At 41.7% G+C, this 24,407-nt stretch overlaps 1 protein-coding gene across 2 annotated transcripts in view; it reads right to left on the bottom strand.

Moving 5' to 3' along the window:
• LOC119660625 overlaps positions 1-24,407 on the bottom strand; it is a 37,629-nt gene continuing 13,222 nt past the window's right edge. For both annotated transcript variants that reach the window (XM_038069330.1, XM_038069329.1), the window contains exons 3-7: positions 7,232-7,274; positions 6,892-7,127; positions 6,671-6,807; positions 791-1,514; positions 1-727 (exon numbers count right to left, since the gene is read on the bottom strand). In XM_038069330.1, coding sequence (XP_037925258.1) covers positions 626-727; positions 791-1,514; positions 6,671-6,807; positions 6,892-7,127; positions 7,232-7,274 — 1,242 coding nt within the window. In that variant the 3' untranslated portion in view covers positions 1-625. The remainder of the gene's footprint in view (positions 728-790; positions 1,515-6,670; positions 6,808-6,891; positions 7,128-7,231; positions 7,275-24,407) is intronic.

The raw sequence follows: 24,407 nt of genomic DNA, 5'->3' as shown, positions 1-24,407 counted from the left end.
TATCTTACAAACTAAAAACCCAGACAGTTATCATAAGATCTATTTATTCACAAAATAAAGTCCTTCATGAAACCGATCTCTACAAAACTTCAATAAAATTAACATCCAATCTTCTAAATTAGAACCAATTTTCCCACAAAAAAAAGTACACAAGAAATGAAATCAATTTAAAATCTTTTATTCAGTCACATTCTTATTCCTTGAACGGAAACATTCATCTTAGAAGTGAAAATTAATATTCTTACTTCAATCAAATTCTTCAATTTTTCATGAAAATTTTGTTCCCCAAAAAACATAAACTATGTCCCATAAAATCTTCTCCGACTCTTTAAATAGACCGAAAGAACTAAAAAAAAATCTTAAACTATTAAAAAAAGCTAAAACTAAAGTGTTACATTGTTACAAATGCCATCATAAATCTCAGTTGATTTAATGATTTAAAATTAAATGGAAAGTTTTAGATGAAAAGATGAAGATGGAAATAAAATTAATAATAAATAATGGAGACAGAACATGGAGAAATAAATAATATAAATAATTGATAAATAAATATAACAAATAAATAAACACATGATTCTTAAAAAGAGAAATAAAAAAGTAAATTTCTTCCACTAATTTATCATAATTAATGCACAATTGTTCGTCCAGAATATCCTTTGCATGCAGAAACGAAATTATCTAAATTCGATTTATGCTGCGTGTGCAACTTAAAAACGAGGGAGCATGTCTGAAATTAAACAAGATACTCTGAAAATCCCTTTCCATCTATTTGAGCTTCAAGTATACTTACAAAAGCAATAGAAATTGCAAGAAGAAGTCCCAATAGTGCGGCCATAACAAGCAAACTCTTACAGTCACTATCCCCGTGATGGCTATCATAATCTCCAGGCATGATCACCGTATACTCAATATTCTCCTTGAATCTGGTGAATTCCTTTGTTGTATTTCTACCATCTTCTATGCTCCTTCTCCTTCTTCCCATGCCGGTCTTTTGGAATGGATCCGAGCAATATTCCGCCTGACAATCTTTAACATCCATGCAAGCCTTAATTTGTGTGTGAATCCATAGAGTGGCTCGTTCGCGCATGGAACTCAGCAAGAAGGCTTCGAAACTTAAGAACACCTCATATGGCCGATCCATGAAACGAGCAGGTTGATGGGGGATGATAGAAACGAAATCTGGATTACGGCAGCCATCACGTACTAAAGATACAGCTCCAGGAGCATGTGGTTCATCTGGGTCTGGCGATACTGTTACTTCCATCAATTTTACATATTTCCATGCTGATTCAGTGCTGATCCTGGCACGGATTTGGAGTTTGGTTCCGATCGGGACGGCTTGATCGACGGGGAGTTCATTTTCATTGGATACAGATGTATCGTCTTCATCTAATGGGGATGATGAAGGTCCTCCGATACGGGCAGCTGCGAGAGATTCTTTGTATAAGGAGACTTCGTATTCTAGACGTCCTGGAGTTTCTTCGACGATGCCTGATACACGAGCACTGTTGTGGCTGAAATACATAGAGGAAGATATTGAGCATAAAGAATTTAATAATCTTACTACTAAGGATCGGTAGTAACACCTTCATTGGGAATTTAGAATAAAAGGAATTTTTAACGGGTTCAACTGGGAGGGGTCCCAAGCTCAGATAAAGTAGGAGGATTTGAGGCAACGTACTTTGTACTATCATTCGTAAAACAAAAATAAAATGAACGCATGAACAGCGTCAGGATTTCAGTTAGTCCGAGCAAACCAAATACCTGTCTGCATGCTAAATAATGGCACCCTCACTAGAAAGACTGAGGAACTCGCAAGAGCCATTCAGAAAAGGGTCATTGATATTTGCGATCTACAAGAAATACGATGGTGTTGTGCCAAAAGTTCCGACATAGAATGCGATAAAAATGGCTATAAACTTCCCTATTTTGGTAGACCACACACTCAATATGGTGTTGGCATTGCCATCTCTGAGGATTTCCGTGATGCCATTAAAAAAGTCGAACGATTTGATGATCGGCTGATGAAGCTCACCTTTATATCAGCTAATCACACGATTCACTTCTTCACTGCATATGCACCACAGACAGGTTAATATGATGCCGAAAAAGATGCCTTCTGGGAACTTCTCCATACAAAACCTTGTAACATGCCTATTGATGACTATATCATCTTTGCAGGCGACCTCAATGGTCATGTATGTGAAAAGGCAGACGATGTCTCATCTTCCAACATTTAATAATAATAAATGCTCTGATAGCATTGAATTGAACGTGTTCGGTCAGAAACCACTTGAACTCCATTATTCCTCCTAAAACAATAAAGGCAAGCAGGTTAATTAATTTTTCAACTGTTTTTCTTGGGGTCTCACGTCCCATAAGCTATCAAGCTTTACAGATCTGTGGTAAGATCCAATATAGAGTATGCCGCTACGTCCACTCCTGAGAAGATGCTAGGGGTTGAACAGTATCACCCCATTGCATCAGATTTTTGCTTTGGCCAACGAGCCGGCTCGGTATTTCAGAAGGTCCCTCCTGGCAGCCAAAGAACTTCCTATCATTTGGAGGTTCAGAATCGGATGCTGAAAACGGTCTCTCCTCGATCTATAAGTCGTTCCGCAGCTTTTTTGACACTGTAATTCCCAATGTCATTCCCGCAACACCTAATAAGATTCAGGTTATCCAGTTGTATGATTTGGAGGCCACCTGTGGCAAAGCCGAAATAGCGGCTGCGTGTGGCAGGGCGGTGGAGTTCCTCAAATCGAAGGGTTTTCTGGTCCTGGCGTCCGATGCTGCATTCATGCGTGGTGGGTCTGCCTGTCGGGTGGTAGGTCCGGATGGGAAGCAAGTCTCCCTTTTTTGCTTGGATGTGAGTTCGGCTTTGGCGGCTGAATTTTTTGCCATGCTTCAGACCATCAAGGTGGCTTTCAGCATGGGTGAGGAGAAGGTTGCTATTATTATAGACTCTGTCCATGTTCCAATTACTCATGGGGTAGATGATTGGCCAGAAGGTGGTAGTTTAGACTGAAAGAAGTACCGCCTAAAGCAACCTCAAGTTGGCTGCATAGTGAAGTAAAGGGAACGCTTGAAAGGACTTTGCTCAGAGATAAACATAAATATTTCGTGGATTTCTTCCGCGGACCACGTAGAATAATCTTCTCTTGAAAATCGTTTAAAGATTTTTACAAGAAACCGACTAAAATTATACTGTGTGTTCCTTAACGACATTTGATATTCCCAGTTATTTCGTTAGTTTTGTCGACAGCCACCCAGGGGAAACACGCTTTTGATACGACACTAATGATGGACTCAAAAAGCATATTACCTTCATAGGTATCCAAATGGCTCTATACGGCCCCCACTATTCTGGTACGCCATATCAAATGTTGTACGGTTTTTGAAATGATCAAAGGACTGCTCAACGCCCTCAAAGCAGCTTGACTATCCCGATAGATTGCAATGCACCTGCCCTTCAACCGCTCGTCAATCATCCAGGTTGCCGTCCATACAATTCAGGCTTGTCCCAAGGGAAAAGCCCACTTCTCGTTTTTATTCGGGAGGTAGGCTCCTGGTCCAGAATTCTTTTCTGTTTTTGAGCCATCGGTGTAGAAGACGTCTCTATATCCTGACACGCATTCTTCTACCAAACACATCTATGGTGGTACTGGTTTCTGTTCTCCCAATAAATCTTCCGATGCACTGTGCCCCTCACGTCCATTGTTTCCCCATAGATCTAATCGAATTAGTCTATGACTTGCTCTCATTGCAGTGTTCTAAATAAACAAATCCAAGTGCTGCAAATTGAGTAATGCATTCAAAGCTGTGCCGGGTGTTCGTGCTCGTGGCACCGGTGATACCCAGACACACAGTTCTTTGCAGTGTGGCTAGTTTACAGCAAAAATTCTTTTGTCTCACCTTAATCCACCACACTACGGATACATAAGCGAACCTCTGCCTAACGATAGCAGCACATATCCACATTACTACCTGATGCGTGAGTTTCCTTGTGAAGGTAAAGGTTTCCTTGTGAAGGTAAAGGTGAAGGTACAGAGCCCATAAGCTGTGAGAGCTCGTTTCATTTTTACCTCTTCATGTTTGTTCCAAAGAAGCTTCTTGTTTAGAATAACTCCCAGATATTTCACTTCTTCGGAGAGTTGAAGGGTTGTATCGCTCATCTTTGGAAGGCAAAAGCTATTCTCTTTCCTCATTTTTGTAAAAAAAAAATCATTTTATTTGAGTTTACTGAAATTGCATGCCTGAAAACCAATTGTCTATCAAATCAACGGCGCGTTATGTATTTCTACACACCGTTCCGAGATCTCGACCAGCAGCTAGCACAGTCATGTCATCTGCATAAGCTTGAGCATGTATTGGCAGATTTTCCAGTTGGCATAGTAGTGAGTCGACCAACATACTCCACACAAGTGGCGATAGCACCCCTCCTTGAGGGCAGACTTTCGTCCGTTCCGCTGTTAGGTGGCGTTCAAAACCCCCTTCAGCACATAACAATCTTTGCGTTATCATAGCGTAGATCCAGCGTAGATGTTCTCCCGGGTGGTGTACTTCCAAGAGAGTCTATATACACTCAACTCTGGAGTTCATGAAAGTACCATCCGGTTTTCTACGAGAGTCCAACTTGGCCGACTCATCCTTATTAAGGACTCAGCACAGCCTGCAAGTCTTCTTTTCACCGTCCTTATTGTTTTTGCAAGCACGATTTAGAAGTCATCTGGTTGATTTCCTGAGTCTCTGCAGTTCCCGGTTCCACCATGGAACCGTTTTACCACGTTAACATCGGGAAATAGGACAAGCCTCTTCAAAGCACTCCAAAAAGTGTGCGATTCTGAGTTTTCAACTGATCTTCTATCGCCAAAGGAGTCCTTAGTCGCCTAGAGAGCTCAACTTTGTCGCCCAAAAGTTCATTGAACTTCGTCCAAATTGTTTTCCTATGATTCTGTCTTTGCATTACAGGCTGTTCGCCTACAATTGTTAAACTATATTCTAAGTAACGGTAATCTGAGAGTCAGACTTCATCTAGCACTCGTCAGTCTCTAATCAACCCAAAGAACTTTGAAGTACAGATTGTTAGGTCAATTACTTCACTTCTTCTTGGCCCCGCGAACATTAGGGTGTATCCTACGTCCGCGATCATCATAGCAGCTGAAGTGATAAAATCAAACAGCTTCTCTCCTCTAGGTTTGTATTTGCTACTGGCCCAACAAATATGCTGAGCATTGGCATCACAACCTATTAAGAGTTCAAGGCCACTTGATTCTGCATATACTACCAGATCCGTCATTCTAAGTAGAGGCAACTATAACGTTTCTCCTCTTATCATTAATCTGGTATTGTAAGTTGACCGCAACAAGGTCATGAGAACAGAATTGTCTCAGCATGGTTGCCTCTTACAATTTTGACATCAGAACGCAGACCCTCGGTGTCGAGGATCTTTCATCAAAGAAGATCCTAGTCCCCTTGATTGATCCAGTACCACAGATTCTGTTAAAACGTATCCATGGCTCTTGAACCAAAAATATATACACACTCCTGCAACTTTACCAGCCTTGCCGACAGTAGATAGGAAAAGGCTTTGACATGCTCCAGGTTAATTTGAATAACTCTTATGCAGTCTAATGTAAAAACCGTCGCTAACTGAAGAGGCTGCTGCGTCCAGTGTGGATCTCACCGAGGTTACCAGCCTGTCCTCACCTTCTGCCAAAAATTCCGCTTTCTTGTGTCCGATTTCCACATACCAGAATTGGACCAGTTGCGTCCACATCACCAGCTTCCCTTTCTTCCGCTTTTCCGGGTAGAGGCGGAGGGGAAGATCCTGACAGGCAAGCTTGTAGTCCCTTCTCCTTTGCAGCTGAAGTTTCCTTCTACCGAGCCTTCCTCCTCCGGTTTTTTTTTCGAAGAGTTAGGCAACAGTGTCACCGGCAGGTTGGCCGTAGCCAGGTTTCCAGTCCAGTTTGGCTGACCGCGCCCTAGACACCAGGTGTAGGTTTTCCCTTGAAGTGGAGAGCCTATCTTTCACGGATCTCTCCGTGGAGGAACATGAATCTGGCGAGGCCTCCAGAATCTGTGCCTCGGCCCCGACCTGATTTGATTCGAAGTCTGTAGCTTCTTACCACTTGGTGAGTTACAATCTTTTGTTTCCATTTTCATGTGTTTTTGGACACCCTTAGCGCAGTAGTAAACTACCACATGCTCTCCCGCCACGACAAGGTGGTGCCCGAGGAGGAATGGGTAATGGAGAGGGCCAGCAAAATACCAGGCTTGGATTTTTTCTCCACGGCTCTAACCTTGACGAAGATATCTGAAGACACATGAAGTGATAATAGCACCTTTGGATAAATGTCACATAAGATGTTATCTTACAAGTTCTGGTGCAACATTTCAACTCAGCAGACCGATTTAAGGACGCGTGTCATCCAAGGACAGGTAAATTTTCTTGAGTCTAAGACGTAGGGGAGGCCCCAGATAAACTAACAAACCAGTGCATATAATATAAAAGGTTAAATTTCGAACATCACTGAAGATTACCGGGACTGTTTCTTACGCGGAAAAATTGATAGAAAGGATAATTACTTTGGAATTCTTAAAAATAAAAATCTTCCCTTGAAAAAGGAAGGCAACAAAAAACCAAGAAATAATATTAAGAGCAACTTACAAACTTCCAGCGAATCCAGCGGCCTTATTTTCTATAACAGTCGGTTCTGGTGGTCTGCACATGATGATAACTTCTTGGTCCGATTGCATAACAACACCTGGAAACTGCGGGAACCATATTCTAATGTGCACATATCCCTAGAACGATAATTATCTCATATCATCACATGTACCCTATTTCTCCATAGTGGACTATGCATATGCTTTCTCCTAATGACTTACATTCCTTTTTAACACTCCACATCGCTTAAAGTCCGTTATTTTCATATCAAAGTACAAATTCGAAGCATCATTAGGGTCAGGCTTAATAGCACAATTTTTATCATTTGCAGGATCAATGGATCTATCATCAGCGAACAGAGGAGTACCCTTAAAGCCTGTGGGCCGCTTCAGCCGTGCCACTATCAGATCACCAACATTAGAATTTTGTGATGCGAATGAACAACGTACACCGTTAACTGCAATTTTACAAAAAATACCAGAAAAAGATTTAAATATCTATCGGATCTCATGAGTTTGCTAATAATCGTGCAATTATGCCGGGATTGGTATGGTAACTTACCGTCGTAATTATCATGGGTCTGTGCAGTGCTGATAGCAACCAACTGTTGGGGAGAAAACAAAAACGTAAGAAAAATCTTGTACAATATGATGAATTAATGCGAAAATGCAGATAATGATGATGGCGGTCATTCATTAAGAAAGAATAGTATAATATGTATGAGATATTGTGAGCACAAGTGGCTGGCAGCTTCCCCAATCTAATTGTGTGTTTTATATGATATATTGTGCTGGAAATTCTTAAACGGGGAACCGGTTAGCACAATGCAACTGGAAGATTCAGCTATCTTCAGCCTAACAAAGTATCTGTTAATAAAAAATTGATGGAATTAACATAATAAAAGTCAGTAGTGAAATAAGAAAAGATTTACAGTAACATTACACTTTGCTAATATTTACTGTGTTATTCAACATCTTATTATTATCGTAATTTAAATTAGGTTAGTTTTTTGCAATAAGATGCAATAGAGAAAAGAAAAGAAATTCAGATATAGAATCATCGAATTATATTTTACGCTTTCGAGCAAATGAATCAGTTTTAGTTTATGATTTTTTGAAAATGGTGTGCATTTAAATCACAAGTTGCTGAGTAATCAGGGCATATAGCTGTCACGATCAACAGAAAGTAGTGATTTATTTCGACTAAAGCAAAAGATTGAATTCCATTCTATTACATTTACAAATTAAGAGATCCGTTTCTCCAAAAAACAACATCAAGTGCCAAAATTTTCTGGTCTTTGGACTAATTTGTGCAAAACTTTCAAACGCATCCTATATGATGATTTGATATCTGAGTTGGTTGAGAGTCAGCCTTTCAATCATATCTTTCACGTTTAAATCTAATCGTTAAATCGAATACTCAAACTACCTACGGATTCGAACTGAAAGGAGGCTTGATTAATTCGATATGAACTTACTAAAGGACTTATGCGCAAATACAAGAATATTAGGCGGTAACTGATTCACTTTTATTTGAAGGCTACTTTTCTAGTCAAAATCTTGCCCACCGACCACCAGTGAACCTTCTTGAAGGTTCTACGATACCATCTGCAACGGATTTTTACAACTCTTAAAAAAAACTCAGCAATATTGTCAGCAATAACACCAGGAAAAGACAAGGTGAACGGATCCTGAATGGGAAGAGAAAGATCCGTCTTCCTTTCGTGGACTATTAATAGCCGAGTTTAGTAAATAAGTCCTTATTGTTCATGTTGGTTGAATTCTCCCATCATACAATAGGTCATCCCTTAAGTCGCTTACTTGTACAAGTTCCTTTAGTACTCGTTTCGGAATTCTATTGCCCGCACATTTCCTTGCGCAGCTCATTCCAATCTGCGGACCCATCATAATTTTGAATATTTTGATACTCCTAGGCTACGCCTAACTCGACATGCATAACCTTCTTTAACTAGCCCAGAAATTTTTAACAGGGTTTTCTATTCAGATGTGTCAGTCAACTTTTCCGATACCTTTGTCAGGATTCACGTTTTGCAACCATATACGGTTCCGCTCTTTTTATGAGGCTGCTTTTTGAATATTGTAATGTGGAAGCGGGTCGAGTTTATCATTATCTTCCTCCTGATATAAGTCATTGATCTGTATAATTTATGTTATCATGTAGAATGCTGCGCCTCTATAAAAAAAAACCTTTGTCGAATTTTGCGTGAAAGTCCCCAAAGAGCAGTTTGATGCCGTTGCCGATCACAATATTGGTTTTTGAATTTGATGCGGATGGCATATGTGAGCTTATCAATGATATATGGTTGCCATTGGCTCCTCTGTGGTGCATAGTGCATCAAGCATACTTAAGGCCATTGCTGCCGGTTACCATCAATGCTTTTCAGCAACCGAAAAGACGTGGAAACGAAGAAGGACTAGACAGTCGGCTCTGCTTATTAAGCCGACGGAAGGCAAGACATTTGCGAAAGTCCTTAATGAAATCCGCTACAGGATGAAACTGGAAGACAACGGGGCACAGGTGTCTTCCATATGGAAACGATGGGCGGCGGAGTCCTCTTCGAATTGGGCCCGAAGGCGACTAGCAAGAGTACATCCTGCGAAGCAGTCAAGGAATCATTGGGGGAAAAGGCTCTTGTTTTTAGCCTAGAACTTATGTGCTCTCATGAAATCCGGGATTTTGATTGCCTCACAGAAAAGATCGAAGTAGAGGAGGCCATAAAGTGTGAATTTCCAGAGGTAACCAATGCCCGGATAGGTATCACCTCTGTAAATGCTCGAGGCCAAAAACTCATCGTGGTGAAAATCTGGAGCTATGTGCGAGGAAACTCCTTAGTAGCGGGGAAATCAAAATTGGATGGGTAGTATGCAGGGTACGAATGCGGATAGTGCTGCAGGTGTCTGGACACGCGTCAACCACTTGCAGGGGACCGGTCAGGAGCGGAGTATGCCGGAGATGCGGCCAGGGAAAACCCGCAGGGATCGTGGTGCGTCTGATGAGAGCGTTACATACCCTGCGGGCTTGGGACAGTGTCCAATCTTCAGGGCAGAACTGAAAAGGGTTAGCGCGCGAACGACATGATCCGCATTTTACAAATAAACATGCACCAGAGTACTACCGCTCACCAGTTGGCAAAGGTAAATGCTGATCAAGCACTAATCAGCAAGCAATACTGAAACAGTAACACTACTTCATGACATCTCGAGTTATCTCGCCGGTTTGATGCTCTGGAGGACGCCGTTTCGAGCACGGAAGGACGAATCCTGGTAGGCGGTGATTTTAATGTTAGGGCCCTTGAATGGGGCATAGCTCAACCAGTCTCCAGAGAGAAACGGATTTTGGAAATGGCGGCGAAAACCGGGCTCATAATTTTAAACACCGGATCCACGCCAACGCCTCGGCGCTCAGACTGTAAAGGAAACATTCTTAACATCACTTTTATGTCGGAATCTCTGGCACCATCAGTGGAGAGGTGGCTAGTCCTGGAAGACTTCTCGGCAAGTGATCACCATCGCATTCGAAGTGGTTGGCACTACTTGCCGGCGAGCACCAACCCGAAGCTGCCTCTGCCTGTGAAATGCCGCGAGGGTGAACATCGGGAAGTTCTTCGAAGGTCTAAGAGCAGGCAAAGTCGCGCTGGAGAGCTCTCCAAGGATGGTAGATTTGTAAATTCAGTGATAGACCTGATAACGTCGACGTGTGAGGCTTCCATGCCTCGCAGGGTCTCCAGCCGCGACTAGACTTCTATGTACTGGTGGATGGCAGAAATTTCCATAAGTTCCGCCGTTTGGTACAACGTTTACCCGCCCATAAGGAGGCATGCGCCATAAAGGTACAGCATAGATCAGCAAAAAGGGTATCATGCAGTGCGATAAATAAAAGCAAAGCCCACAGTTGTCAGAACCTGGTCAACGAGGTCAATCAGGACCCGTTGGGCTTGGCTATAAGCTTGTCACCCGGGGGGCTCTGCGGAAGCCCTGCATACTGAGTACCGATGGACCGCATTGTACAGGCATTATTCCCCAGACATCCTGTACGGCGAGGATTGTCCCCTTTTCACAATGGGAGAGCCCGAAGAAATGGTTCTCACTAAATAAGAAGGCACCACGTCTTGATGGCATCTGAGCAGAAGTTTACAAACTGGTGTTCCGCCAACGGCCAGACTTGCTGCTTGGGACGTTCAATCCTTGCTTGAAGGAGGGCATTTTTCCTTGTCGCTGGAAGGTGGCCAAACTCGCGCTGATCAGCAAGGGAAAAGAGACCCAGAGCTTCCGTCTGCATACAGACCGCTGTGTATGCTTGACACGGCCGGGAAAGTTCTCGAGAAGCTTATCTCAAGAGTAGACTCGCTGAAGCGATCCGCGCTGCCCGGGACTTATCCCCAAGACAATTCGGGTTCAGAATAGGAAGATCCACAGTGGTTGCGGTTCATCGACCCGAGGCACACAGTCGCCGATATCATAAATGCCTTCAATTCCGTAAAATGGACAAATATGCTAGGCACATTAGAAAACTCATTTCACGTACCAAGCTATCTCTTGCGGATATTGAGGGATTATCTGAAAAAATACAAGCTAAACTACCAGCTACAAGGACACTGTCTGCAAATCAATGGGGAGAGCGAAGAAACCTCTCTACGTATTCCGAGACAATGTCCGGAAGGCTAAAGCACCCTTAAGTAGGAAATATTCTAAAATTTCAGTCTATCATGGGGCTGATTGACATACTAAATTTAACAGGTATAGTAATACCACAAAAGGAGCGCAATGATACTATTATTATGATTGGTATACTGCATTGCTTTTAGATTTTCTGCCTTCTGTTTCCGTCCGATTCTGGTTTTCCTTCCTCAATTGTTATTTTAAGGACTAAAAAGGAAAAATCCTAATCTGGCATGAATTGAATATTTTATTGTATCTTGTCAACGTTTGCCAAAAAACACGCCGTTTCCGAAAAATTGCTCCTTTTAAGTTTTTTTGTGAAAAAAGTCCTTATTAAAATCGGTTTTCTACCTGCTTGTCTGTCTTTTTTTGATGGATGGAGATGGAAATCTTACAAAAAACACCACCGCGCTAGGCTAAGCAGTGTGTACGATTCCCACTCAATAAAACCAACCCCCACTTTCTCCTTCCTCCTTCCACGTGGGACCGCCGCAAATCATTACTCCGCGGAAAGGTATGCGCTTTGAGTGACCAAACTTTCCGCTCTTTGCGCCTTCCTTGCGCGCTTCGATTCTCCAAATTTGGCCTGTATTCTTTTGTTTGCGGAATTCACAGCGCACCAATTTGCTTCCGATATCAACATTTCTCCGGCTTATGCTGATTTTAAGAAAGTTGATGCCAGTTTTCCAGAGACTGCTGCCTTGTCGTCTTTCGGTATTCTGTATCCTTTTGAGATAGATTCATTCTCTTTTTTTCGTACAGACATGTCTCACTTGGCAGAATGTCTATCAGGATCATTCCCGCAATGATACACGCTGCCTTTCCTGAGATTGTCCTAAAGGCGCTGTACACCCTTAACGCCTAAGCGGTAAGTCATGTTTACCCTCCTCAGACTGCTATCACACGCTAATGCTTCCTCCCACAGCCTGTGCCCCACTAGCGACGGTTAAGGGTGGAATCTGCTCGCATTACTTAGCTGCCGCGAACCTCAAATGGCAAAAGCTCACCAGCTGTGTCAAGCGAAGGAGGATTTGGTCCACCTATAACAAAACTCGATCACAAAAGCTCTTGTTCTAGATGCATGCAAATGAATACAGGAGTTTGTGGTATCAGAACGGTGCACCATAGCGCTAATTGGGCCCCTCGGAAAGACCACTGATACTACATGCGATCCTAAGAATAGCAATCTGAGTGATTAACGATTAACGGGGCAATCGAATATGATAAAACACTAGCGCCTGAGTTCTCAGAGGCCTCGCCTCGCCCCATCACATATACACAAACTCACGCACTTCTTTCTTCCGTTGGGGGTGCAATGCTTTTTCGGCTTGGATACTAGGAAGAAAAGGGGTTCATGTTAAATGACAGTATCTTCACATCCTTTGATATCTCGCTTTTCCTTCTTGCATATTTATTTTTCGTCCCAGCTTTGGATTTTTTTGGTAACCATTTCACTGATTTATGGGTAGAGATATTCATCGATAGTCCCTATCATATCTTTTGTTGATTTCTGGATCTTTGTTAGATATCTGCTCGGAAGGATTGGGTTAGACATTCTTATGTAATAGTTATAAGCTTGTCTATGATATCTTTATTCGCTTGTGATATCTTTAACAGTTTTCCCACTTTATTTCCAGAATTTTTTAAATTACCCAATATTCATTTTCAAAAATTAGCAAAAACGGGACCCTCTTGTGTATACATAACTGTATGCCAAAATTTAGTGTAGTATATTCCGCAAATATTCGCTCATTACATACATGTAAACGATTACGGGTTCAAAATCTAAATCTTACAGCTGAATGAATGAATTGAATGCCGCTTGAAAGAAGACGAACAAAAAACGAAAAAAAGAGGCAAATCTTTCTGTAATATTAAATAATATTATGTTCTGTTATTCAATTCAATGTTAACAACAAAATAATGACTATGATATCAATAGTATCTAATATCTTCCAAGCTACAAACCTGTCCCAATCAATTATTCCAAACCAACAATTAATTCATTTCATTTCAAAGTTCACAATTGAGATGTAATAAATTAAATGCTCAACAATGCAACTACTGCCTTTTCATTTTCCATGGCATAATCATCAAATAACAAACTACTCTACTAACTTACTTAATTGTTCTAGCCCGCCATTAGCACAAAGTTTTATAAGAAAACACATTCAGATATTTTCTGCGGTGATTCGAAACAGTCAAAAAAGGTGTAGATGCTGATACCGAATAATAAGCCACATGACCCAGAGCTTCAGGCATAACTATCAGACAATGTTTGTTATGAAATTGGGTAGCTAAGAATGGATAAGATACGAGTCTGTGTATTATCTTATATAATAGATACAAAGACCACAAATAATCGATCACCAATGCAACAGTTTCTTCTTTAATGGAGTATAAGGAGAAAAACTGAATAACTGCAGTTAAGAATTAACTCGACCGTTAAATGCCGTGAGTACTTCTTCACTTGACTTACCACGAGTAGCGATCGTATATACTTTTATATGTATGTAATCAAACGGAGATTAATCAGTAGTAGCACACTTTGTATTTGTAATCAAGTTGAAGACAGGTTCTATGGTGGAGTGTTTAAGAATGTGTTTCTGGTTGGAGGTATCGGAAAATGTAGGATAAATGGATTACTTCAACTCTTAAATAATGATGGAATGATTTTTCCATTATTCTGGCATCAAGTCCCTTTCGAGAATTTTGAATTCAAATCAAAAGGACTTATATATATATAGTCCAAAAAACCCCAGGAACCTCTTTCCACCCAACCGGATCGAGAGGCGGCCCACTTAAGGATGGGCTGAAGGCAACCACTCTTTGGACTGTAGCACAGGTTGCAAGGATAACCGCTTTTTGCATCTCTATGTATAGTCCAGCCCTAAGACCAATCGTTTTCAGCACCTTACGCAAACTTTCCGGGACTGATCCCGCCGCTGAAATTTCGACTGGGACTACTCCGATCTTTTGTAGTCTCCAAATCTGCTTCATATCATCCGGCAAGGAGCCGTAGTCCCGGAGTTTTTCTAGCTGTTTTTCAACAGTGTTCCGGTCCAGCGGTATGGCTATATCGATTATGAAGCAGGAAGCTCGTTCTTCCTTGAGAAGCAGAACTAGATCGGGTCTGTTGGGATTAACACTGTGGTCCGTGGCAATAGTACGATCCCACAGTAGTTTAATCCGATCATTTTCCAAGATTCTCTACGGAGTATACTTGTAGTAAGGATGGTAGGTTGCCGCTAAGTTGTACTTCAACGCAAGGTTTTGATGGAGAATCCTGCAGACGGAGTTATGACGATTGGTGTACTCGGTACTGCTCAACATCCTGAAAGCTGATGTTATGTTCTGGATGGTCTCCTCTTCACAGTTGCATAACCTACAATTGGAGTTGGTGATTGAGGACTCATGAAGGATGTACCGTTTATAATTTTTTGTTGGGAGCGAACCATCCTGAATTGAACTTAGGAATGCTTGGGTCTCATAGAAAAGTACACCATTAGTCAACCATTTGTTGAAGGCTTCGATGTCAATGCCTGACAACAACAAATTTTTTATATGACCTCCGTGAATGGGTTTCTCTTTCCACATGTCGACCTTCGGATAGACTGAAGTAACATTCGACATGGGATCCCATTCTCTGCTTCTGAAGTTTAAAGGAGATAATTTACTATCTGCCATGACAGTAGCCTGATGTATTTGGCTAGAGAATTGTTTCAAGACGAAAAACTTCCGAAGAGAATGCACTTGATTGTATTGCAATGTTTTCAAATCAAGTACCCTCCTTCCTCCCTGATGACGTAGGATAAAGATTCTCAATTTTTTGGCAGTACTATTGTGCATGTTGTTGTTTGCAAGAACTACCCTTACCCGTCTATTGACAGATTCTAAATCCGTATTACTCCACTGTATCACACCAAAAGTATAAAGGAGGATGGGAATGGCGAAGGTGTTGATCGCCATGATTTTATTTTTCCCGTACAGCTCAGACTTCAGGACAAGATCCAGACGCCATTCAAATTCACCCAGCAAGTTAGATTTCATTATTGCCACAGCAGGTGTTGTTGCTGGCAATATGCCGAGGTATTTGTAAACGTCGTCCGAATCCATACCCTCAATTTGGATGTCATTTTGACTGTATCCTTCGTTGTCGGTGTGTTTTCCCCGAACAATTGTTTTTATGCGTCATTTTTCCATGCTAATATCCCTGCTGAATAGGATGGTGATACCAGCAAGGAGCGAAGTTGGCTTTCGTCTTTGGTATACAATTTAATGTCGTCAATATACGTAAAATAACTCAATGTACATTTCGACAATATGTCATGTCTGACTTGGAACCCGTATTTGCTTTCATACAGAAGATGGGATAGTGGATTCAAAGCCAATCAAAACCACAGTGGGCTTACGAAGTCGCCTTGGAAGATACCACGCTTAATTGGTATCTCTCCTGATGTTTGTGAGGATACCGATAGCTTCGTGATCCAATTCTTCATCACCGTTCTCGGGAGAAGAACGACATTCGGGTTAATTTGGTACAAACGTAACACTTGTAGTAACCACGAATTCAATATGGAGTCAAAGACTTTATTTATAATCGATGTAGGCTGTGGAGATATTTCTTTTTTGGTGAACCGCCTGCTTTACAGCTGTCGTATCGATTATAAGCTGTTCTTTACAGCCCCGAGAGCCTTTTGGGCATCCTTTTTGCTCCTCAACTATAAATTTATGAACATCAAGAGTCTTTTGGGCATCCTTTTTGCTCCTTTGCTATAAATTTATGAACATCAAGGTTTTTTGAGATGTTCCTGCACAAAACTGAAATGAAGACCTTGTAAATGGTAGGAAGACAAGTAATTGGTGGACATTTTGAAAAACAGGAAGCACACTGTTCCTTGGGGATGAGGAAAGTTATCCCCTTGGTGAAAAATTCTGGAACTAATTTAGGATCAGCAATAATCTGATTAAAATGATTTGCCAATAGTTTCTGAGTGCTCTTGAATCGCTTCAGCCAGAAGTTGTGAATCTTATCAACTCCTGGCGCTATCCAATTACCTGCCTTTTCAAGGGCTACTTCTACGTCAGCTTCAGTTATGTCAGGCATGGTCATTTTGGGGAGGGCTTCACATGAACGCATAATGTGTGGGAACCACGCTGCTTCTAAATTGCAATGGCTAGGTTCGCACCAAACAGTTCTCCAGAAGTCTTCTGTCTGATCCAGATCGAGGTTATTTTCACGACCTAAGTTAGAGAGATTTTTATAGAATCTCCGTTGATTTCGGAAGAACAAGGTGTTGTCTGTCCTTCGCTGAAAGCTTTTTTGATACCTACGAATGCGATTGGAGCTAACCGCAAGTTTCTGCTTCAGTACCTCGAGGATTTCTTCGATTGGCATATCATCTAACAGATGGTAGTTTCTAATGATGTTCGCAACGCATCTGTGCACTCTTGGTGATGGATTTCCAAGAAGTGTTTGCGTGACACGGCCAACCTCCTTTCTTAACTTTTCGACCCTTTTGTTGAATCAAAATACCCAGAACCGTAAAGTCCTCCTGCGCGTACCTCTATTATTCGCTCTAAGTCGTTGATTATGGAGACGAATAACCGTGGCAGCTGCAATATAGACCAGGCTATGAACTTCTGTCGCAGTGATTTCACTAGCCACACGATCAGCCAAAATTCTATCAATGGCAGCAATGATGTTAGCAGTTGCCGAAGTAAACTTTAGTTTTAGGATCTTTGGCATAGCGTCTGAGAGTATCTCAACATATTTTCTGAATACAACCTGGGATGCGGTCAAATCCTCATTATAAATTGGGTCGACATCCCCAGTTACTAAGCTCCTTCTGATTACTGGGTTCATGGAGTGCCTTATAGGTGAAGTATTCATGTTTCTCTTTTGTTCAATCCGGTAAGTTGATGACTCCAGACCGAGCTCAAGTGTTACTTCGTGAAAAATTTACTGCCTACTTGATAGGGCAACTTGATTATTTTTCACTATCATCCGGTATTGATTGACAACTTTTTGCTCCGGAATATGACTTAGTTCCGGAAAGCGGATTATGAACCCGTCATGGAGTCGGTGTCTGTACCCTGATGGATTCTGTTCCAAATTCATGACACGGAAATAGGCGCGGACGATAAATTCGTTAAGTTGGTTCGACCAAATCATATGATACCTAGGTCTCCCGTCCCTGGTAGTGCACGGCATAACCGCCAAAACATCCAAGAGCAAGGAGGTATTGTTGAGCGACTCTTAACTATATTGGGTACTGTCTTCGTGTCCCTGGGGACCCACTAAAAGAATTTCAACAAATGTCCCCAATTTTATCCCCACGAGTAATGGGGAACCAGTCAGCCCTGCAACAAAGCCCTAATGTTGCAATGCTCCATGGTTACCTCCAAAGGTAGGGAAGGTATTTGGAGGGGAGCCGCTAAAATACAGTGTAACGTCACTGCAATTCATCCGATTGGCGCGTCGATTCCTTCACCCCGGATTACCGATTTGTTAAGGAGGTTTACTCCCCCAGAAAGGGAAGAATAGGTTAGGGAGGGCAAACACAAATGGAAACGTTCTGCTTGTCCACGGTTATTTATTTACAAGATCATCTTACTATATTCGTAGCTAAGCCGGTGGGTCATGCCATTATCCGCAACCCATGACACGCACCTGGTCGCATGCAGCTCAGGTCGGTATTAACCTATGACGCTAGGTATATATATGAGTTTGATCAAAACATCAAATTGCTCACTCTTAGTTTTCATCATCATCAACGCCAAAGCCATCAAAGCCTGCTTTAATAAGGAACTCCAGACATCCCGGTTTTGCGCCGAGGTCCACCAATTCGATATCCCTAAAAGCTATCTGGCGTCCTGACCTACGCGATCCAGGGGGTCCATCATCGGTGTTATACCAGAGCGTTCGCTCTTGCAAGTAGCTATCAATAATAGCGGCGAGGTAGATGGGAACACTAATCGTCGCCAGAAACTTTCGTATATGGTTCCCACTGCCCGAATTGGATGCATTCTTCACATCTAGGGTCACTACTACACAATATTTCCAGGTACAACCCCTTTCGTGAATTGCATTTTCGGTCAAGCCAGTAACTATTTTGATGGCATAAATGGTTGATCTGGCTATACGGAACTCAAACTCGTTATCTGAAAGGTCCCTTGGCTCTCAACGACTGCGAGTAATCTATTATAAATTACCAGCTCCAACATTTTCCTCATAGTGTCTAGAAGACATATAGGTCTATTGGAGGACGATTCCTCTGGAGGTTTGCAGCAGCACCAACTTCTGCCGCTTCCATCGAGCAGAAAAGATACCCCCGGACATGCACGCTTCGAACAGCTCCGCGAATATATCCGGTCTACATTTGACATCAAGTTTGAGGGCCTTATTCGGTATGCCGTCCACACCTGGGGCTTCGCTGTCGCCTATTCGACTGCAGATCTCCAGCAGCTTGTCCCAGGTGACTGGTGGAATCGGCTTCATATTCAGGCGGCGCTGAAAGGTGCCAGTACCCCCTCTGGCTGAGGGGGATCGTCTGAGAATCGTCCTGTCATGATTTTATAGACGCTACCCTATTTGGATCGGATTTATGTCCGCTTCCGAATGAGGAATGAGCATCTTCTAGGCATCGAGGCGTCACATGCTTTAGAGATGCTTTGTGTGACATAGAGAGCCCTATCCGTATAGGTGCCTGCTTTGCTAGGCAGATCTAACCATACCTCTGAATGTTTCCTCATCCATCGCTTTTCCAGACCATCCTGGTGTTCTTTTGGATTTCGGCGGTGCGGGTCTTCAAAGTACTAAATATCAATATTCCATTAAAGTGAGTAGCCTGACAAGCTAAATGCAATGTTTTCAAGTACGAGTCTGGGCCAAAATTTTTCAATTTTCAACTCAGTAAGTAGTCTCCTCTTGCAGCTCAGTGAATGTAACTGGCGGTACCTTTATTTTTCTGGCCACTTGTTCCCTATCGTCCATCACGGGATCAATAACTTGCTCCGCCAAAACTGAAGAGCGATTTTGCGAGGACAATCCGGCGTCTTTGTCCATTTTGAATTTGTCCCGTATCAAAATTTTAACCGGGAAGGAATTGGTCCATTTTTTACCACTAGCGACTATTGACACTTCTACTAATTTTGCTGGTTAATCTTCCTCACTCAACAAATTACTCTTGAAATTAAAATTTGAATTAAATACAAGGAAAACCATGAATGGCACTTAGAAAATTCATTCAAAATCCTGGTGAAAACGCAGTCACTACCAGACATCGAATGGGACTTATAACGGACAAATAAGGACTAGTATCACAGAACTTTGCAATCTTCATCTGATCCTTCTAATATAGATGCTACCAGCCCTGCAAGACAATCAGCTACATTGTATTATGGAGGTAGAAGATACATCGATCTTTTCCAGTCTTCAGTGTCGATACTTTATCCAATCCCAACAGCTACCAGACTATCATTTCTACTCACTGGTATTGTAAAACAGTTCTACCGCCATAAGTAGCAAAGCATGTTTCTCTTTCATTTAATAGTTGCATTTTCCATAGCTTCCCATCCACGTTATCATCGAACTGCATTACGCTCTTAGAGCTACGTTTGACCGATATTGGCGAGTAGGTAAATTACTACACCACCGTTGTCGGCAGGCAATTTACTTGCTCCGTCGCCTTAAAAAGAAAATCTTCGTACCACATCCAAGGCCTACTTATAAAAAATATTCTCAATTGAAGAAAAACTTATTAGGTACAGTACATTACTATATTAGGACGATAAGAATGAAAGTAGATTCCAATACGGTAATACGGGGCAGATACCGTAATGTCCGCGCATTCCGCGCAATTATATGATGATGAGGTGAATTTTTCTTTGCTTCATTCCGCTCCATATTTTGATTGTGGCCGACCGGTATCCTAAGTTACTGGGAACCAGGTGAGAAAACAAAAATCGAAATCAGAAAAATCTAAAATCTGAAATCTAAAATCAAATATGGATGTCTGGGACTGATAGATGCTTATTTCATCGCAATTTCGTCGATATCTTTCAAATTAAGGTCTCGCACCATAAATAGATTTTCTAAGCTTTTGTGGTACCGTACGAATTTTCTGTTGTTTCTTTCTCATTATCTGAAGTTATTTCACTTCAGCGGGAAACTGATTAATACATTTCCTCAAGATACTTTGCTGGAATTTTTTTTTTTTGTTTCTCAAAAAAAAATTTTCTGTTTTCTCTGCCCGGCAAATATCCGAAAACGAGCATTCGACCTCATCCCATGCGGTTTGTTTGCTACCATGGCTGGTTACGATTACTTTGCAAAAAGTATCTTTCTGATGTGTTCATTATAGTGTATCTTGAATGCTATTATTCAGTACTTTCGTCGATTCTGCGCTGATATTAATACGCCAAAAAAAGTGTTTTCGAATAACTTTCACACCTCCATGCAGTGCTGCTGTGTAGCCTGGTAAACTAGAAACCTCATGCACTAAACACCGTCTAGGCATCTGCAATTAATTTTTTTATTGACTTTGCTAATTGGCAATTTAACGCTGGTAATGTTTTAAATTATTGCACTTTTTCGTGTTGTATGTTTAGGCAAAATGAGGCTCATATGTGGGTGATTAGTTATGAAAATTTGCAAATTAGTATGCGCACAGTATATGGGCTCGTGGGAATCGGGGCGTGAAGTGTGAACTTTTCATTTTGAAATTATTTCTTGCACATTATGTTCTGTTTAATTCCTACATGGCTTGATGCTGCGTTATCTAATTCAAAATATCTATAAATTTTGAAAAGTTTCCATCAACGCATCAATGACTCTGTGAATTTTTAACCGACATTGAATTCAAACCAAACTGTAATTCGGGTTTTTTTCTTAAGTGAATATTACAAAGTAAGAATCTTATTTTAGATTGTTCGCTCTGATTTCGCAATAATGTAAATATCTATAACACTTGGTTTAGTAGAAATTTTATAATTTGACCCAAAAGTCAAATTTAATTCGACCGTGCAGGTTAATTTTTGTTGCAAAATTATCTTATTATTCGTCTAGAAACTTTTATGGAAGGTGTTGTGGTTGAGACCGTGAATTTTTCTCTCAATTATTTTTATTTATTGCATATTCTTTCTGGATAATTAAGTGAATAACGCTAAACCTTTGTACAATCGAGATACTCACTAGATAATCTAGATGCCAGTGGCAGGCGGAGATTTTCTCCTGAAAGTGAAAGACAGATAAACTATCGCCATATCGTCCCTCTCATTGAAAAGTAGTAACAGCCTAAATGGTGTGTGGAGCGTATTAACAGGTCGATGCGACACACAGAATCCGATCACACTCGGCGCATTAACAGCACTTAATCCCCTTTCACTACTTTGTCCAAAATCAGGGGTTGCAATTGTCTCAACACCAATATTCAGGCTCTCTGTACTCTCTGAGCTGCTATATGGGAACGTAACCAAAATGATCCCGATAATACTCCCGATCAGGGGATAAGAAAGGAAGATAATACCATGGCTAACTATACGGTGTAGTCAGGCTTGATGATTGGGGGGGAGAAACTATAGCTTCTGAGCACTCAGGCCGTAGTGGCCCATTGTATTCGACACCCCCATCTACGGAATATCCCGAATTCGGTAAAGTATCGCAGGGTTTCCGTTAGTGCATGTGATGCTACCCGTCGTACCTGGTGAACATCGACACTGAAGACCTGATGCGTCCATAGGCGGGGGATTCACATAGCAAATGCTCCGTGGATTCCACTTTCTCATTACAGGAGGGGCTCGTATCATCTTGAATAATTCCTATTCTGAACATATATCCAGCTAATGAATTATGGCCTGTGAGAATGCACACAATACCCCTGCAAGTCCTCCTGCTTTTTGACAGGATAAACTTTCCAGTATCAATGTTCGGTTCTGAAAGGAAAAATTTCATCGCAATCCAGTTTTCTCCTTTTACCATTGTGGTTTTATTTGGATCAACAGAAAGTCCATGCCCGAGGCACCAACTATCCATCAGATCAACGGCACGTTGTATATTTCTACACACCGTTCCAAGAACCCGATCAACAGCAAGCACAGCTACGTCATCAGCATAAGCTTGAGCGTGTATTATCAAAATTTGCAGTTCGCATAGTAGTGCGTAGTGAAATGGTGACAACACACCTCCTTGGAGGCAGGCTTTTGTTGCATTTGCTATTAGGTAGCGATCGACACCCACTTCAGCACACAGCAATCTCTCCGTTAGCATAGCATGGATCCACTTAATTAAAGCATCATCAACACCATGCTCTGTGTGAAAAGGCGCACAGTCAAAAGCCCCTTCAATGTCCACGAACACCCCCATCGCGTACTCACCCTTTAAAGTTGCATTCTCTATCTTTGAAACCAAAGAATGAAGAGCAAACTCACAGGACTTTCCACGCTGGAAAACATGTTGGTTTTCATTAAATGGGTACAACCTAAATATTTTCTCACGAATGTGACGCTCAACCAGTCTCTCTAAAACTTTGAACAAGAATCTGTCTGAAGTTCTTTGGATTAGAATAATCATCTTTTCGAGGCTTCGGTATGAAGCCAAGAAATAGGCACATAGCTCAAAGCAAGACTTGTTAGAAAAATATTTCTTAGCAATCGCTCTAAGTGCTTCATGTCCTCCTTTAGCATTGCTGGATAGATGCCATCCATGCCAGGTGCTTTGAAATGCTCAAAGGACAGTATGGCAACTCTCACCTTTTCATACGCTTGCGCAGTGTCCCAATTCACCTTGCAGCATTTGCGTGTTTAAGGAGTTGCAAGAACCGTCAACTCTCCCCCTACCACTTCTCTTACCCGTTCACGCGGATAGTGTACTTTCCAGAGGGTCTGTACTGATTCCAGTCTGGAGCTCGGATTTTCTAAAAAATTCCAACTGAGCCGATTCATCAATTTCAAGGACTCTGTATAGCCTTGAAGTCCCTCTTTCGCCTTCTAATTTCTCATAGTACGCTCTAAAGGAGTCTCGTTTTGAACACCTAACCAGCCTCTTATATTCACGCTGTGAGTTCCAGAAATTTAACCAGTCTTCGTACTTATTGCTTTTGCAAGCACGGTTCAGAAGTCGCCGGGTTGATGTCCTGAGTTTTTGCAATTCCCGGTTCCAGCGCTTTGGCCTCGGGAAAAAGGACAAGCCTCTTCATAGCACTCTAAAAGTGTGGAGTAGTGTTTCCCAAAACTTCATTGAATTTTGTCCAATCCATTTTCCTAGGATTTCGTCTTTGTGTTGCAGACTGTTCGCCTGCAATAGTCAGACTGAATTCTAGGTGTCGGTGATATGACAGTGAGATCTCGTCTAGCATCGGCCAATGTGTAATCAACTTTAACATTTTTGAAGTACAGATTGCTAGTTCAATTATTTTCCTTCTTCTCGGTCCAACGGACGTAGGGGCGCACCTTACGTTTGCAGTCATAAGACGAGCTGAAGTGATGAAATCTCTAACCGTCCTGACATCAGGACACAAGCTCCATCCATCCATAAGGCCGAGCTTATGGACCTTTCATCGTAGAAGATTCTAGCCCCCTGTACTGATCCAATGCCACAGATTCTATAAAATTCAACCCATGGCTCTTGCGCCAGGTAAATGTAGGGGCATTCCTGCAGCCAGCAGGTAGAAGGCTTTGGCCTGTTGCAGGTTAATTTAACCAATCTTTATGTTTTTCGACATAAACATAAATTTCGAATGTTGTTAATCCTGCTGCGTCACAAGATCACAAGAATTTGCACAAATAAGTAAAACAACTCAATCATACGTAGGAGCTCGTACGATGCAGAGATAGATACGAGAAAAACCTATCCTTGAATTGGTCTCTCGCTTGAGACATCATCAGCGTCAAATATTTTGAGGTCCAATTTTGCAGCTGAAAAAGCGCTGCGAGGAAACTAAAAGTACCATCTGATCAAATTTGACAGGGACTGGTTCATTAAAACTGCACTCGTTAACCGGACCGGTAAAATTCTTTGTCATAAGTTGCTACGTGTGAAGTTTGAGCGAGATAAATCC

The sequence above is a fragment of the Hermetia illucens genome, chromosome 6, assembly GCF_905115235.1.
Source record: "Hermetia illucens chromosome 6, iHerIll2.2.curated.20191125, whole genome shotgun sequence".
Classification (NCBI taxonomy): domain Eukaryota; kingdom Metazoa; phylum Arthropoda; class Insecta; order Diptera; family Stratiomyidae; genus Hermetia; species Hermetia illucens.
Note: the sequence above shows the minus strand (reverse complement) of the source record. Positions and strands in the feature narration are given on the sequence as shown.